Source organism: Fusarium oxysporum, chromosome V, assembly GCF_013085055.1.
Source record: "Fusarium oxysporum Fo47 chromosome V, complete sequence".
Taxonomy (NCBI): domain Eukaryota; kingdom Fungi; phylum Ascomycota; class Sordariomycetes; order Hypocreales; family Nectriaceae; genus Fusarium; species Fusarium oxysporum.
In genome coordinates, this window is record NC_072844.1 from 595,784 (window position 1) to 613,487 (window position 17,704).

Here is a 17,704-nt window from a genome sequence, read left to right on the forward strand (position 1 = left end):
TCGCCGGTTTCAAATGATTGGGCGACCCCTGACGGCTATTACGCTTTGGATGAACCATTCTTTGTTTCGTCTTGGCGTTTCAAGACTGTTATTAAAAGCCGGGTAACCGTCCAATTACGAAGAAACCAATTAGAACGCCAAGAATTTTAAGGCTGGGATACAGCCAAAGCCAGGCCGTCCTACAGCCGGCTCTAGTCTCCGTTCAAATTTTGAGACAGCGGAAATTCGAGGAATTCTCATTTGAATCTTCTTAGCTTTCAATAATTCTTAGCGTTAGATAGGATAATGTGGCGGCTTGAATAAAACAAAAACGAATTAAACTGTAAGGACCCCTTTGCCACTATCTCCAAAGTTCTATACAGAATACCTTACACAGGAGTGATTGTCAATTTAGTAGCTTCCTGTATGCTATACTGCCCACTATGCTTGCGACCTGCTACCTGTCACTTAATAGAGAAGGTTTCTAGTGCCCTTTGCGTATCCTCCATCGCCTCACCATCCATTTTGCCATGAACATATGCTTCTCCAATGAGAATCATGTGCCTCTTGTCAGTTGTCTCTCTCAAGACACCTGGAACAGAACAACCCAGGAGGATGCATATAAATCTCCTTCCTTGGTATCTGGTGGATAAAGTCCCAAGACAGTCATGGATTCCTGGGTTGTTGAAGTGCCCTCACTGACACTTTCAGTCTTCTCATACACACCACTTGTATCTCTATCGGGTATCCGGTCTTCGCTCCCGTGATCGTCACTTGATTCCTCCTTCACCGACTCTTTGTCTTTTGACTCTTCGCCGCTCGATTCTTTGCTGGCTTCCTTGTTATCCTCGACCTGTTCGTTGCCCTCTTTGTCATTTACATCACTATTGCCGGTCTCTTCATTGTTACCCTCAGCAGTGGACTTGCTATCATCAACATTCTCAACTGTCTGGCCATTAACCTCCCCACAACTGTTCTCATCGTTATTCTTAACATAGCCGCTTTCCTTTCGTTCACTCTTCTCGCTAATGACCTCGATAGCAGCTTCATGTCTTGCACTTGCATGATCATCACCCTTGTCGTCATTCAAGGCTCCAGCCTGCTCTTTGTCGTTCCCGTGCTCAACAGTGATTATACTCTCACTCTCCTGCCTCGTAATATTGTTAGAGGAAGTTCCTTCGTCCTGAGCTTCCTCTTGCTCTTCTCCATGGTCATTGGTTGCCTCTTCTTGTTCCGGGCCTCCTTTTGTGGACTCTTTTCCAGGAATTGCTGCTTCGTCTCTGTCTCGGGAGAGGAGAGGACGATCAGCTAAAGACAAGTTCGTTTTCTTTTGATCAGCTTCTCTGGTCGGCTTGAATCCGTGAGCTCTGAAGAATCGCCTGTTTTATGTAATATTCGAGACCTACTTAAGGTACTTGAAAAGCATATCTGAGTGACCTTATAGAATTATACTAATATTAAGGTTACTACTATTAAATATATAGGTAATTTTAAGATAATAAAGATATACCCTCTGGTACTATAATCAGGCCACCTGACCATCTGTATATTAATTAGTAATAAGAGTTCTTTTGGCAAGATCTTGCTGTGGAAGTGGTTGAAGAAATGGGCAGGGACGATTGGGCTATCAGTATGGGAATGATTCCAAGTGAATCCAAATCAGATGGAAGAGCTACAGAAATTCCCGTGATAGTGTAAGCGAAGTTATTAAGAATCCAATTCATTGATTGATGACAGCTTATTATTTGTCTAATGTTATGAGAAGATCATACATACAGCTTGGAATGACGCGAGTCGACATTCCGGGGACAGAATTTACAGGTATCACCCTATAACTATTATACCCTCCCCGATCCCTTGATCTTTAAATTTCACTTCTACGCGTATCCTTATGGCACGTGAGCTAGACCCGAGGTTTCTTTGGCCAAACCCGAATCGGGTTTGGACCCGAAAACATCTTTGCAAAGCAGACCCGAAGCCCCGCCTGAATCATCCCAGACTCATATCAATTGAAACGCGAAATCGGAAACAGAGACAATGAGAACGACAATTGCGTGTGAGAGGTAACTAATCACATCTGCGGACTCGTTTGTACAGTTCTAATGCGGTCGTAGATGCAGGTAATACCCCTCTTCTAAGACCTAAGACTGCGTCTGACCACCATCAATAGAAGATCCAAAGTCAAATGCAGACACAATGGTCAACCCCCTTGTGCAGGCTGCAGAAAGAGTGGTTGTACCGAGACTTGTGTTCTGAGTGGTCCAGTATTGGGGCAAAGCTTAGGGTCTAAGAGGCCTGCTAAAAGACAGCGGCTGAGTGTTGATCAGTCGCAAACAGATATCTTCGGAGATGTTTGGCAAGACATCAATCAAGCCTTTGAACAGACGTCACGAGCGCAAGTGATATCTGCTATTAACTTGTTCAGGGCTCAGTTTCCTGAGTTTGGATTTCTTCATCCGGATGATCTTGAGTATTGCGAAGATGAACTCAGTATAGTTCAGAAACTGCGACTTCTTGTCGTTGTTGCAGTGTCACACCGATATGCAGACTCTTACACCGCAGATATCAACAACAAGAATATTCTGTTTATAGCCAACGAGGTGCAGAAAAAGCTAACGAGTGGTCCGAGCCTAGCTCTTGTCCAGACCTTTCTCATACTTTCGCTCTGCAACTGGGGAGACGGAGATGGCTTCAATGCATGGATGCATTGCGGCATCGCTACAAGAATGGCTCAAGGACTACTCAGCACTGGCTTCGCAAGTTGCGGCAAGAAAGAAACACTCTCGGAACTTGAGAAGAGAACATTGTGGACTTGCTTCAAGATGGATAGACTGCTAAGTTGCGGAAAGAGACGACAGGCTATGTTCCCTGATGGAGACACGCACTTCTCCCTACCGGTGAATGACACCCAGTTCCTCTTTGGGCAGAGTCCACAAACAGCACCGGTAGATGACAGTCTGAGAAGCTATGGGCCAGATGATCACCTTGTTCTTCTCATTCAAGGTTTACGTATCTGGTCAAGAGTTCATACGTGGATTGCCGAGGGCGGTAGAAGACAGCCTGGTATGACTGAGCCAAAGCAGTGCCCGTTCAATGAAACTTCGGATTGGAGTAAGATGAGGCAGGCTTTGATCAAGTGGCGAGAGTCTCAGGATGCGTTGATGAAGTATCCTGCTACGAAGGTATCTGTGCATGCTCAGCGAGGACAAGCCGAGAGGTTTGGATACATCAACTTGGTCTACTATGTCAGGTAAGCACCAACCGCCTTAATGTGAATCATGATACTGATCAGTCGTAGTTTACTCTTTCTCTGCCGAGAATTTATCCCTTTCAGTCCGGTAGATGAAGTCAAACCTCGCGGCCCCATCGAACCACCACTCCTCAAAGCCCGAGGCCCCGATTCTTTCTGGCTCCAAAACGTCTTCGATCTCTACGACGCAGCATCCCAAATATCCTCTCTCCTCTCCGATCTCGAACACGTTGGCTGTCCCCTCCGCACACCCTTCTCCGGCCTATGCGCCTTCTCCTCCACACTGTGGAGTATATACGGCGCAGCGTTTCCAAACTTTATGGGCTTCACGCCAAGTCAAACCTCTGATGCTGATGCTCAAGCTGAAAGAACCATGGCTGTTCTTGTGAGGATAGGCAAGGTTTGGAGATTGGCGGAGGAGTGGATTGATGTTCTTAACACGGCGAAGAGTATCATGACGAGGTTTAGTGAGGGGCGAAGGATTAAGAGGTCAAGGTATGATTATCCTGAGTTGGAGGATTCGATTCATCTTGCGCCGTTGCAGGGGATGCCGAGGCAGACGTTTGATAAGCCTGCGGGTTTGGTCTCGGCGGATGATGGGTCGAAGTTGCATCAGTTGGTGGCGGGTGATGCTGAGCAGGGTGTGGATACAGATGGGCTTGGATTTCTAGAGGAGACAAGTGGAAATGAGTTTGTGGACGAGGACTGGTGGAGGTTGTTGTCGTTTTGTGATGATCCGCATCTCTTGTCGACGAGTATGGATAATATGGGAGATGAGAATGTAGCTTAAATCCATTTTCGCTTGTTCCTCAAATTCGAATGTTCTTCCAATAACCTTTTTGCGTATCTTGGTGAGAGGATAGTTTCAATGTTGAAAGCTGTTATACCATTCATTCGCATCTCCTCGAGACCCGAAAAGAGTATCCAGACCCGAATTGCGTGTTCTAAGCCGAGTGGCTTCGGCTCCACCTCAAACTTGATAAGAACCGACAGAACATCATTCTCTTCTTTATAAAGCCATTCAATCATCTGTCCAAATATTTCTTCCCATTTCTTTATCTAAGTGCTCATCTACTAAAAGGACAACTTCTTACAAGACACAATGGGCGACCTTCAACTCTCCTCGGCCTCAGAGCCCCATCTCCTGCACCGTTCTCTTCTTACCCGTCCAGAGACCGTAACATCTGCGTCAGGCATCTGGATCACCCTCTCATCCGGCCGCAAGATCCTCGATGGCTGCGCAGGCGCTGCAGTCGCCATCATCGGGCATGGAAACACTGAAGTCCGCGATGCAATGGTCGAGCAGATGTCAAGCGTGTCATACGTGCACACCATGGCCTACACAACAGACAGTGCAGAGAACCTCGCAAACTATATCCTAGAGGGAGAACCTTTTGACTTGACGAGAGCGTACTTTGTAGGCTCGGGTAGTGAAGCTATGGATTCAGCGATGAAACTTGCTCGGCAGTATCATGTTGAGAATGGACAGCCACAGCGAACAAAGTTTGTTTCGAGAAGACAGGCTTATCATGGGAACACTATCGGAGCTATGAGCGTCGGTAGTTTCGTGGCGAGAAGGGCGCCATATGAGGGCGCTATCCTTCTCGACAATGTGAGCTACGTTAGTCCAGCGTATGAATACCGAGTTCGAAAAGACGACGAAACAGAACAAGACTATGCCCAAAGATTAGTCGACGAGCTCGAGGCAGAGTTTCAAGCCGTCGGTCCAGACACCATCATGGCTTTCGTTGCAGAAACAGTTGGTGGCGCAACAGCAGGATGTATCAGTCCTCCAGCGGGATACTTCGAAGGTGTTGGGAAGATCTGTCGAAAATATGGTATTCTTCTTATCCTTGACGAAGTAATGTGTGGAGTCGGACGATGCGGTACATTCTTCGCCTTTGAGCAAGACGGCGACGTTCGTCCTGATATCGTGACCACAGGCAAAGGTCTCGGGGGCGGATATGCTCCTATCGCCGCGACGTTGGTGCATAGAAATATCATCGAGACGTTGAAGAAGGGAACAGCGAGTTTCAACCATGGACATACGTATCAAGCTCACCCTGTAAGTTGTGCAGCTGCACTAGCGATTCAGAAGATTATCCGTCGAGATAACCTGATAGCTCGCGCTGCTACCCTCGGAGCTCGATTACATAAATGTCTTGTCGAAGTCTTTCAAGGTCTGGAGTTTGTGGGAAACATTAGAGGGAGGGGGTTGTTTTGGGGTATTGAGTTTGTGAAGGATAAGAAGACCAAGAGGCCGTTTGATAGCAAGATTCGGTTTGGTGTCAAGGTTCAGGAGAGGGCTTTTCAGTTGGGTTTGGCTGTTTATCCTGGTTCTGGGACTGCGGATGGAAAGCAGGGTGATCATGTTATTGTTTCGCCGCCGTTGACGATTACGGAGGATGAGATGGATGAGTTGCTTGTGTTGTTGAAGAGGGCTTATGATGATGTCGCTGCTGAATTTAGCTAAACAACACTAAATCCTAGAGTCATTTTAAGAGGAAGTTCCCGTAAAGGTCAGACCAGGCTCGATCGGAAACAAGATGTGTTCCACAGTCGACGGATTAGTCACTGAATGTAAGTAACTGTATCATGCTCGATAGTCCTGACACCCCCGTTTCTTGGCGTAAGCAATCACTTGAGAGACAACAAGGAGTTTTAAAAACTTGTTTTGAAAGCTATAGTCGCTAGACCTTGCTTTCCAGAGGAGTGGCAAAGGTTCCATGATGCATAGAAGTTCAGGGCAGAGCAATAGCAGCAGTACTCAAGATGTGGAATCTGCAGTGATGTTATTACAAGCATTACATTCTATTTAAAGTAGAAATTCTTGCTTATTGGCTCGTTTATCAATGCTTACTATGGCCATGGGGCTTAGAAGAAGCCTCCCGTAAGCTGCATATCTGCATCCTTCTGGGGTGAGGCTGTGAGGACTGACCAGATGGCATTCTTACAGTAAACACCAGTCACTGCACAATCGCAATGATTTTTTATTTCCTTGCACGCTTTAATCTACTCTTAGTTTTGTGGCAAGATGCCCTCACCACAAAAGCACCCGATTTCTTATACGAAGAGTGATTCTGAACAAGATGAATGGCCGATTCTCAGCACAAATGATCATGAGCTTCTGCCCTCAGGCGAAGCTCACGAAGTTCAGAGCTCAGATCCTGCGAGGAACGGAACAGAGTCCAGTAAAGCTGTCAGACAGTTCACCGGGTTTGCTTCCATCAAGCGCAAGAGCGATAGGTTCTGGGAGGCTTGGAATGTATACGTGAACAGGCCCTGGAACATGCACGTTTTGGTCATTATTGGGACCCTTTTTGCCGTTGGTCATCACCTGTTTTACCTTCATCTCAATGGCAAAGAAGCTATCAACCAGCCTATGATGCTACTCTACGGCACCGTCATTGCATTCTTTACTAAAGCTAGTCTCGGTACAGCCGTTACTATCGCTTTTCATCAAAGAGCGTGGAGAGTAGTCCGGTTCAAAATAGCTCGAGTTCAGACGATCGACTCAATCTTCACTGCTAACGCGGATTTCTCCTCTCTCCTCACGTGGAGCTCTATTCGGAAGGCGAAAATTGGGACTCTTCTTGCCCTCTACTGCTGGGTAACGCCTCTTGTTGTCATATTGACATCAGAAACTCTCTCAGTCGTGGTCGGGGTGTTTGAAGAAGACCATTCATGCACTTCTGTTCGGGCTTTAAACTTTGAAAATGAGGAGAAGGTGTACTGGCGGAACCCTCAGAAGATAGATGATCAGTATCTGGTGTCCGTGTCGCTTTGGAATTCGACTCTTGATTATGGTGAGAGTCCTTCGGACTCTAACGCGGAGGGCTTTGACTATTACCATAGTTCGAGCAAGCAGTTCGACATGTTGATTGCCACCAAAACGACACTGATGGGCGAGGCCATAGTTCGAAAGGAATCAGCGGCTGAGATCTATGGAGAGGGCTAGAACTACTCCTATGTCGTCAACTTTGTTACTCGTGGCTACAAGTGCCAAGAATTAGCATCAGGAGTAGGTTCCGAGGTTAAGAAGCTTGGGAATGCTATAGCGCCCTTCAACACCTCTGCGATAGCGCCAATGGGGAACCGAACCTATTACGCCGTCAACGACCGAGGTGAGTATGGTGATCCCCAAATGTCATCTCACGTTGGGGGCAAACCGAAGCAAAATCCCCCTTACCCGGACAACTTTGGAGTTTTCAGAACAGAGCCTATAATGTGGATTGGTTACGCAACAGTGGATGATCTCTCGGTCCCTCAGCCGGATACACCAGGCACAGAGGCATGGAAGAAGGCCTATACACGCGGTTAATCACACCGGTAAACTACCTCCCGATCAAGAAGTTTCGGCAAGGCATACAAAGCCTTTATGAGGACATGATCATTTCTCTCTTTGCAGAACCTTCCTTCAGTGTTGTCTCGTGGGCGGCAAATGGGAAACCGTCTGGTATTGCGAAAGGAGGTCCGTCAACGGCCTACCCTTGTCGGCGTCAGAGGATGGCTACTTTCTTTCACTACAACACGGCCCAGCTTCTTAGCGTGTATGCCGCAAGTATATTTTTTTGGCGGGTATTGGCGTGTTATTAGGGCTGCAGGCTTTTCTCGAGGAGGGCGCTATGCGCGATATGAAGCCATCCTCGATAATAGAAGCATCGCGGGCATCGAGTCTTCACGCCCTGGGGGCACGGCAAGGAGGGGGTGTCAAGATTGGATATGGACTTGTACATGATGAGCAGTGTTAGAAGTTTCGGGGTCGAAGGGAATGTGCAGCAGTAGCGACGAAGGAAAACTAGAATACACAATGGGTAGAACTGTAGAGGATGCATTATCCTGGCTTTCATCATAGAACATAATATTTGCTCACCTAAGATTGAATTGACCTGTGATACTATGATTTCCATTTTGGCGTTCGGTATGATCGCAGTCAACGAGCAGCACGGATACACAGATTCACTGGGAGTGCTTGATAGTTTACACGGGAGTCTACGTTGCTAACCGCCACCACAACGTCTTGGCATAAAGCCTTGGCGAGTTTTAATGGCTCGGCTCTCCAATCCATAAGAACGGTATTCTTTGCCACCACTGGAATATTCGCTTACGACCCTGGGCGTTACTGCCGATGGAAACTTGCTGCAAGATGCGGCTGTTAGTCAGTGTTGATTAGAAGCCGAGGTGATGGGACGCCGAGACAGTTGATACCCCAAGCACTGACATCCCACCCATGGTTTTGGTGGCCCGCACTATGTGCAAATGTAGAGGGGAGTTGCTGGCCGGGAGAGATGGGAGAGCAGTGCCAGCATTCGAGACTGATGCCTGCAGCCAGCCCAGCGCCCTGACATCGTAACATTACTACCAGTTTTCGTTACAAACATGTTTTTGTAATAGAACAACATATAATCTCATAATAAAAATCGACAAAGTGAATATGACATTATTATCTGAACGTCACGCCTATCATGTGTCCATCAAGAAGCATGGAGAGAGCGCTCTCTGTGAGCCGTTGCTCTGCTGGACTTATCACGGACCATTGCAATTACCCTGACCACGACTTTCTGCCCGGTTTCGCATTCTTTCCATGCCGGTCAGTCAAGCCATCCACGGGCGGCCTGTTAAATAATGTCCCTGCGGTTCGTTTATGTCTGCCAGTTGAGATTGATGTCTTTGCGCAGTGGGATTGTTGTTCAGCCACGCTTCCATGATCCATCCGCCGTAGTAAGATGAACTATAACATTCGAGCTTCACTATCTTTGATTGAACCGCTGACAGATAAGTCTGGTGAAGTCGCTATGTCTAAGTGTCCTGCGGCAAATATTTCAAGCAAGGCACAACGATCGGCTTCTTTGGCCAGCCCTCGACATATTGTCCAGTTTCTTACAATAGTCATTCATCAGAACTACCTCAGGCACTTCTAAATATGTCTCGACAATTCAGCGGAATCGCTATGGCGTTGAGTGGCCATTTGTCGAGATGCACGCGTCTGGCGACGACCACCATGCCCTCTTTAAGATCCCTATCGTATTATTTCTATCTTTCGGCGTATCATTTAGATATTTAACAGGCTTATAATTGTTGACAACAGGCTTTTTTTTGTCATCATTTGCTTGCAGATGTCGGATGTCGAGCTGTTGTTGAAACATGTTCTGCATTCCTGGTTGAACTTGTCTACTTATCCGCAGCCGCTTTTGTGTACTGCCCAGCACATTATAGCATACTTTTTGAGAAGTATGTTTACTCAATTGACCGGGAAGTTGATTAGACAATTCCACTGTCCGTCATCAGTCGCATGACTCTCAGCGACGATGAAAGATGCCTGCCGGTTGCAGATCGACAACACTTCCGAATGACTGCATATCCCACAACCGCCAGCATCTCTCAACCTACCGAGGGCGGCCTCCCCGCATATATGCATCTCCCCCTCTCAGGCTTTAGAGTGGGTTGACTGTTGTGCCTCAGAGTGATGTCTCGGCAGCTGTTGGCTCAAAAGCCGCCCACGGCCCGCGGCCTTCTGTTCCAGCGCATCATATCGAACCACTCCAGACCATTCTTCAAACAAACTGGCACAATACTTTCCAATAGCTTTGAGGACTCAAAGTTTGTCAAGAATAGAAACTCATATCCAATTGAAGTATTGAGGTGATCTTCGGTCACTCGGCCGTTAGTGCTGGGGCTTAGACTTGCATGATACGAGTACGATGAAACCAATGAAGAAGATACACTACCGTCAAACCACGGCAACGAGAAACTCTATAGAAACAAAAGGGTCCCTTTGTTTCATGGTCTCATGCTTCAAGATCTGCAGTGGCTTTGGCAACATCTTTCGGGGTTACGGGAGTGTTTCGGGCAGTCCACGGAGTCCGTGCAACACCCAAACTCCGCGCTCCTCAGCGAGCGAATATGGGACGACACGAGACAAAATCTTATGTAATCATTCATCGGGCTTATGGTCTAGGGGTATGATTTTCCCTTCGCATCTTTACATCGACGCTTGGGAAAGGTCCGGGGTTCAATTCCCCGTGAGTCCATGGTTTTTTTGCTGTGCGTGGCAATCCTTTTTGTTCGTTGAATTGAGGTTGGCGATTGACTATCATCGGTTGCTTCAGTGGTGGTGCAGGGAATGGACATTGAACATGGAGTTAGAACAAGCTTTGGCGAAAAAGGATGTTTCGAGTCAAAGCTCCTGGCACTGAAACAATTGCAGATGTGCAATTTGAGTAGGGTACAGATGTAATATAGTTACAGAGCAAAAAGAAATGCAATCAGATGGACTCACGGGGAATTGAACCCCGGACCTTTCCCAAGCGTCGATGTAAAGATGCGAAGGGAAAATCATACCCCTAGACCATAAGCCCTATCATTGGTTAATGATTTAGTTGAGAAATTGATTCTGGAATGCGTCTATGATTTGTGTTTGCACAGACACGGCTTGTCGCGTCGGATGCAACAATTGATGAGAGAAAACAAGTTCACTGCCAATGATGAAAATAATTTCTTGGACATCAGGCTGATATTGTCACGAATTTTTTAAGCGAAAAGGTCTGGAACGCGATGCTCATCGATCGAGATCCAAGAGACCGAGAAAAGCAGGTCTCTCCCACGGTGCTTCGTAGCACAACAACACAAGTCGCCTATCATCATTTTGTCTTGCAGCGAGTAATGTCTGGCACGCATCAATCACACAACTCCAGTACCGAGTATATATTTACAATCCACGTCACGGATCCAATGCTCAAAACACCAGCACCAAACATTTGCTCATTTCCCATCACATCTCAAGCAATAGCGCAGCGTTGATGAGTTGTGCAAATATCATCCAGGTGTAGGGTGGTTCACCAAACATGGAGATGCCTGCATTCGAGGAAGAATAAGCTTAAAAATTAACAGAATCCTGATTTGGAAACAAGGGTTCACGAGCCAAGAGATTTACTGTGCAAAGTGTATGCCAAGCTGTGTTCTCAGCCTGTGGTTCAGTGTAGATGAAACGGCTGTCCTTGTCTTTATCTGGAGAAGCTGTGATGTAATTATTGCGGGTGGTGGCCTAGTGGCGTTGGCTGGTGGATTACAGATGAAGAGGCTTCTGTATCCGTAATATCACGTTATTTCCATAAGAGTGCCAAATGTCTGATGTATCAGCAGATTGAAATCACAGTCATCATGAATAATGCTTTGTTATATTCCCGCGGATATAAGCTCGTTACAGAGGAGAGGCTCTGAAGGAGGGATATTGCGGATGTCCCGGCACTAACTGACCCCTGGGCGCCAAACCTTTCTATTGGGGCTGGAGATTACTGGCCATAGCGGAATCAACCTGTGACGTAGTGCGACCCACTCCGACACTACCTGATTAACGACCTTTACGTAGGAGGTGCGCTACGTACGGTCCGGTTCAACTAAAGTTTTCTTGTTTTGAGAAAAATGGCTGATCTTCACTGACAAGCGGTTAATCAAGGCCTGAGACTAGACCCGAATCGCTCATGTTGTGACGACTGACTAATTCCAGCCTCTACCGTTCAGACCAGTATCACTACAACTTTTCTCACCTCACTTCACCTCGACTCCCTTTTTTTTTTTAATTTACTCTCTCTCTCCCCCTTCTACCATGCATCTTCATGGGCATGGCTTCCAATAATAATCGCCTTCAGCCCTCGGGCCATCTCAACGTAACGGGCCATTACAATAATCGTCGCTCTCCAAGTCCCTCGACCTCACGTCCCGTGCCTCCCGATCCCGGAAGTCCAGGCCCCGTCGAAGAAACGGCATCGGATTACTTCAACCCGCTGAGCCAAGCGCCCTCAGCACAGTCGCAGACATCGCTATCGTCGTTCCCGCGCTTTCCGTCGCAAACATCCCTTTCGGCATTTCCATCCTATCAAGAATCGAATTATTCACAGCAGCAGCAGCAGACGAGACGAAGACCGCCAGTCGACCAGGCTAGACAGCCTAGTATCCGCATCCGCCGAAATTCAAACGGGTCGGTCTATTCGAATCATAGTGTGACGAGCCAGTTTGATGGGTTTAGCGATGATGGGAGACCGAGGAGCATCTCGCAGCCTGAGCGCGCGAGGGTCTCGGATGGGCTTGCTCGTCATTCCAGGAGGGTTCCGCAGGTGGCGATGCCGCGACTTACAGAGGAGGGAGGCAGACCGAGTCTGGCCGAGTTAGGGATCAGTGATGATCAGTCTGCTCCTTTGTCGCCCACGGCTTCGCTTCCTGATGAGAGCACGAATGGGAGGGGCGGGCTTGGCCGGCTACGGCGGGCGAGTCGCTTCATCTGGCCTGGGCATCGTCGGCAATCTGGCGAGGATCACGCTGTACCTATGGGGCAGCGAGATGACGATCGTCGTGATGATGAATATGACCAAGAACTTGTGGACTGGCTCGATGTCATCGGTAAGGACATTCACATTCACGCCATCTACACCATCAAATCTAACAATCACAGACCCCGAAGTCCAAACCCTTTCAACACTCACAAACGTCCAAAACTCGCTCTTCGTTCCCGATCTCGGAAAATGGGTCAACCGTCGACCGACATACGCTCTGTCCCGACACGATCCCCAAGCAGACTGGGCACGAGGCGCCGTTGAGCAGGAACGACGTCGCGAAGCTGCACTGGAAGCACAAGACACCGCTACGATCCCGCCGATTGCAGAAGCAGAAGCAGAAGCAGAAGAAGAAGACCAACCTCGTCTTCCGCAGCGGAGTAACACTATCACTTCGCGTCTGACAGACTCGCACTATGCGGCGCTACCACATGGAACGAACCTCGATGGCTGGACGGCGGAGGAAAAGGCCGAGTTGGATGACCATGTTCGACATATGCTGCATTCGAGACGTGCGCGATTCAAGCGTCGCATGAAGGGTTTCGGTCAATACGTCAGACGTCCTCTCGGTTTCCTCGTTACACTCTACGCTACACTTATCACGCTCTTCGGTCTCGCTTGGGTTCTGTTCCTCATCGGCTGGATTTACGTCGGCGAGAAACAAGTCTATGCAATTCACGTCATCGACAGTGTTCTTGTCGCGCTCTTCGCCGTCATGGGTGATGGTCTCGCGCCTTTCCGAGCCGTCGACACATACCACATGTTCTTCATCTGGCGCTTCTCGCGATTGATCAAGAGAGCCGAACAGGGAAAGAAACCGAGGAACAGATTACAGAAGAAGCGTGTTCCGCCGGGTGTGTCTACGAATCCGGAGCATTCGCACTTGACGGGCCATCAGGCTCGTGCTCTTCTCGAAGCTCAGGACTATAATCCTGAGAGAGACGGAACGGTCGGCACGATCGACAACCAACCTCAACCGCAACCTGAAAGTCCCGAGACTGTTGATTTAGAAGGCGCCAAGTCAAACAGCCTTGAGTCAGACATGCCCGCTCTGACGTTTGCTCAGTTCAAGAGCCTGCAGCACCATCAGAAGAAAATGGCCAAGTCACACAGTTTCTACAAGCCCAACGAGACATTCACCCACTTCGCTTTCCCCCAAAGGTATCTCATTGCCATCGTAATTCTCCTCGACTGCCACTCCTGTCTTCAAATATCCCTCGGCGCATGTACCTGGGGCATCGACTACCACACGCGTCCGTTCGCTCTGACCACCGTGATCCTCTGTGTGAGCATAACCTGCAACATCACAGCCGGTCTGCTCATCAGCATTGGTGATCGGAAGACGCGAAAGAAGGACGTGTGGGAGCTGTTGGATAGACAGGAGCTGACGCAGGATGCTATGAAGCACATGGAGAAGAAGAAGAAGGAGGAGGAGAAGGAGAAAGAAAAGGAGAGGGGGTCGGATAAGGACGGGGAGTCGAGTAGGGGTGATGGATCGAGTGGTAGGACGTCGAAGGAGTTTAAAAAGTTGGTGAAGCAGAACAGTTGAAGGGTTGTGGGATGAAGGATGAGGATGAGGATATATGTGGATACGATGATTACGGTTAATAAATAGTTGATACCTACCTAATTTACATAGATCATGAACACGAATACTTATATCACACCCTCAGTCTCTTGTTAGTCTTCATGCATGTCATCAACTATAGCCATGCCGTCTATAGACACCCCTATGTCGCTTATAAAGTACCAACCCACTGGGAGTACATCTCCGGCAGTTCGGTCCGCTTATCTGTCGATCAGACGATGATGGGCCAATGCACTTGGCTTCGGTAGCCGTATCTGATTATTCTCATGCCATGATAGATCTACGAAAATTCTGTACTTGATGACCCCGCTTGGTGTTTTGTGGTACGATGTGTCATGGGATGGCCTGTGCCTCGGACGAGGGTGGTTCAGTGTCATCGTCGAAGTTTTCACTTGTAAGTGACGATGTAGGTGAGTATATGACAATGGAAACGTGAGACGAAGTATGGCGTAGCGGAAGTGATTATAGCAAATGAAGAGCGAAGGCACAGTAGAGCAGTGATGTGAATTAGTACCAGCTCGTGGTCTTCAGTATAGCATTTGTAAATAGTATAGTATAGTATAGCATATCGACATAATCATCGACCCTTCAAACGTTTTTTACACACGTCTTTCCTCATTCTCTTACATTTTCGTCATCATCAGGTCCAATTATGAGGAAGCGTTCTGGCCGAAACTGGAAAGCTGATTGGTGACGACGAGACCAGCGACACTGGCAGAAGTGAGAGTGGCGAGAACACCAGAGATGAGAGCCGAGACAGCAAGCTTGGCAACATCACCACCGCGAGAGGGGGCGAGCTGGCTGAGGATACCGATCTGGATACCGAGGGAGCCGATGTTGCCGAAGCCGCAGAGGGCGTAGGTGGCGATGAGCTGGGAGCGGGGGGAGAGGCCGTAGAATTCGTTGTCCTTGGGGGAGGGGTTTGTGAGGAGGGAGAAGGCCTTGTACTCGTTCTAGAATGTGTCAGTATCTGATAGGAGAGTGAGAAGGGGGGGAAACGTACGGTGATGATCTTCTCGGCGATGAGCTTGGCGACGGGGAGAATATCGCCAGTCTTGTTGGTTCCATTGGTGCGAGATACACCGAGGAGGAAAGACACGGGGAAGAGAAGATATCCAAGAATGAGCTGGAGAGTAAGAGGAGTGGGATCGTTGATGTTGAGGTATCGTCCCCACCAGGTCAAGAGACCGTTGATGAATGCGACCAGAGCAATAATGCAGAGAAGAGAGCAGACGATGGTACCGGCGATCTTGATTCCGAGCCAAGCACCATTGGCGAAAGCGTGGAGAGCGTTCTCAGCCTTGTGCTCATCATCATCGGGAATGACTACACGGCCAGCTGTGAGAGTCTCTTCAGTCTCGGGATATCGCATCTTGGAAATAGCCAGAGAAGCGGGGATGGACATGATGCAGGATGACACGAGAGCCTCACGGTTGAGACCGAGACCAATGTAGCCGACAAGGACAGATCCGGAGATTGTAGCGAAACCACAGGTCATGATCTGGTGAAGCTCGGCCTTGGTCATGTGAGGAACGAAGGGGCGGACAAGCATGGCTGATTCTCCCTGGCCGATGAAGGGGGTAGCTGCTGCGACGACGGCTTCAGCGCCCGAGACTCCGAGACCCCAGAAGACGAAGGTAGCGAACTTGACGATGAACCACTGGACAAATCCGATGTAGTAGAGGACCTGGACGAGGGAGATGAAGAAGATGATGGCGGGGATGACGCCGAAGAAGAAGTTGCCAGTGTTGGCGACGTCTTCGCTGGTCAGGAATGCAACACCAGCCTTGGCGAAGCCCAGAAGATCAGCGGCGCGGTCGGCGATGAAGCGGAAGATGTCGTATCCAACGGTTGTTCGCAGGACGAAGAGACCGATGACGTACTGCGTGAGCATGCCGCCAATGACAGTGCGCCAGTTGATGCGCTTGCGGTCCTTGCTAGTAGCCCAGAGGATGAAGAGAAAGACAGCCATTCCGAAAAGACTAACGGCGCGGTTCTCACGGGTGTTGTCAGCGACCTCCTCCGAAACAAAAGCGCCGATGAGAATAGCAGCTACAGTGACGGTAGCGCCAGCGAGAGTGCGCAGGTTGGCGGGGATGAGGTCGTAGATCCTGACGGCGGTGTTGAGCCAGACCTTCTTGATGACGTTGGAGACATGGCGGCTGGGAACGTGGAAGAAGATCAGACGGAGAGTAATGGCGAGCCACAAGAGGAAGGGAACAACCCAGTTCTTGTCATTGCGGTGCAGGACGAGAGACGCAATCCACCAGCCTGTGAAGAGGCAGAAGATGAAGAGGTGGATTATAGGGCGGCGGTAGCGATATACAGGGCCGAGACGTCTGCGCCAGCCGATGACAGCGGGGGCGTCGCTGTGGGAGTTTGCGCGGGCGGATTCGTCGACGACGCCTGCTTCGTGCTTCTCGTGGTCGCTGTAGTCAGGAGGAGTATGCGCGCCAGTCTTTTCCTTCTCGTGGGAGTGGCGCTGAGGGGGGACTACACTGGGCGCATCTGTGGTGCCGGTTGTGTAGACGGGATCATCGTGGCCGGGGGTGTCGACGCGGGGAGAGTGGTGATGATGCTGGTGGTGGTGTTGGTGGGAGGGCTCGAGAGCTGGGTCGGGATTATGGTGGATGTTTGAATCTGCCATTGTAGCCGCGCTCTCTCTCAACTCAACACTAATTGGGGTATAAAAAAAAAGGGTATAAAGATAATAAGAGGTAGAGGTGAGACCTCGGAGCTTCAAAGCTTGAGCAGTGAAGCACAAGAGAAGAACAAGAAAGGAAGGACCCTTGGGAGTGCGATGGCGAAGCAAGGGCTTTTGTTCAGAAAAGTTTAGCCCTCAAAACTGGAGACGCTGAGAATGGAGTCAGACGATGGAGCAACTGAACTGAACTGAACTGAACTGACAGAAGAGACGATCTTCGTGGGTCGACAATTTTTTCTCTTCAAACGTGGGGATTGCTTGACTTTTTTAACCCAGCTTTTTTTTTTTTGCCTCCAGCTCCGGGACAGGGAGTGTACCTTGAGATACAGTTGGCGCGATTGGAGGGGTGTGCCTTGTAGGTTCATTATCTATTGATGGATTGGCCTGTTGGTTCAATTAAACCCCAGACTAACGACTTGAGCCAATGTTTGTTCAGACGACGATCTTTTTTGAGGAGGTGAGCACGAGGACAAGAACAAGGATGCAGAGGGATCTGGACTGTGAGCTTATCAGTTGGGGTCCATATATTTCGGAGATGCCTTTGCACCAAGTATATTTCTGGTGTTGAACGATCGGAAGAATGGAGATACACTGCAGGTGCTGCAACAGTGACAGCAACACAGCTGTATAGCCTCTGCTCTCTCACTGCGCTCTTTCATCTGCTGTATACTCAGCTATCTCAGTATACTTCTGTCAAGACTGAAGCCCTCTGTATCTGCTGTTCTGTTGTCTGTAGTCGCCACCCCCGGCCCAAACCTCGGCGTGTACTATCCCTATTTTAGAAGGTTGCTGGAACGTTTGAAAAGCTCAAGTTCGTCTTCTCCACTGACGTAGTCTCCACAAACGGAGAAACC

General features: G+C 49.0%; 5 protein-coding genes and 2 non-coding genes across 7 annotated transcripts; 5 read left to right on the plus strand and 2 right to left on the minus strand.

Annotated features, from left to right (window-relative positions):
- Positions 1-1,951: 1,951 nt before the first annotated feature.
- Positions 1,952-4,087, plus strand: FOBCDRAFT_222437 (uncharacterized protein). The gene is made up of 4 exons (XM_031183290.3): positions 1,952-2,042; positions 2,082-2,085; positions 2,148-3,229; positions 3,278-4,087. The coding sequence occupies exons 1-4, from the start codon at positions 2,017-2,019 to the stop codon at positions 4,017-4,019; spliced, it is 1,854 nt and encodes a 617-aa protein (XP_031038932.3). The 5' UTR covers positions 1,952-2,016; the 3' UTR covers positions 4,020-4,087.
- Positions 4,088-4,331: 244 nt separating this feature from the next.
- Positions 4,332-5,702, plus strand: FOBCDRAFT_250167 (pyridoxal phosphate-dependent transferase; the record flags this gene model as incomplete). Its single annotated transcript, XM_059610909.1, has 1 exon — positions 4,332-5,702. One exon carries the CDS (start codon positions 4,332-4,334, stop codon positions 5,700-5,702), a length of 1,371 nt encoding a protein of 456 aa, XP_059467173.1.
- Positions 5,703-6,263: 561 nt separating this feature from the next.
- On the plus strand, positions 6,264-7,187 carry FOBCDRAFT_273657 (uncharacterized protein; the record flags this gene model as incomplete). Its single annotated transcript, XM_054704500.2, has 1 exon — positions 6,264-7,187. The coding sequence occupies one exon, from the start codon at positions 6,264-6,266 to the stop codon at positions 7,185-7,187; it is 924 nt and encodes a 307-aa protein (XP_054560475.2).
- A 2,985-nt stretch (positions 7,188-10,172) lies between these two features.
- On the plus strand, positions 10,173-10,260 carry FOBCDRAFT_t116. The gene has a single exon. It is a non-coding gene; the product is annotated as a tRNA-Ala (tRNA).
- A 239-nt stretch (positions 10,261-10,499) lies between these two features.
- On the minus strand, positions 10,500-10,587 carry FOBCDRAFT_t137. The gene has a single exon. It is a non-coding gene; the product is annotated as a tRNA-Ala (tRNA).
- Positions 10,588-11,630: 1,043 nt separating this feature from the next.
- FOBCDRAFT_222445 (uncharacterized protein) lies at positions 11,631-14,224 on the plus strand. Its single transcript, XM_031183293.3, has 2 exons — positions 11,631-12,625; positions 12,678-14,224. The coding sequence occupies exons 1-2, from the start codon at positions 11,845-11,847 to the stop codon at positions 14,105-14,107; spliced, it is 2,211 nt and encodes a 736-aa protein (XP_031038935.2). The 5' UTR covers positions 11,631-11,844; the 3' UTR covers positions 14,108-14,224.
- Positions 14,225-14,622: 398 nt separating this feature from the next.
- On the minus strand, positions 14,623-17,065 carry FOBCDRAFT_33102 (Na+ dependent nucleoside transporter C-terminus-domain-containing protein). The gene is made up of 2 exons (XM_031183295.3): positions 15,150-17,065; positions 14,623-15,099 (listed from the first exon to the last, which is right to left on the minus strand). Exons 1-2 carry the CDS (start codon positions 16,791-16,793, stop codon positions 14,797-14,799), a joined length of 1,947 nt encoding a protein of 648 aa, XP_031038937.2. The 5' UTR covers positions 16,794-17,065; the 3' UTR covers positions 14,623-14,796.
- Positions 17,066-17,704: the final 639 nt, after the last annotated feature.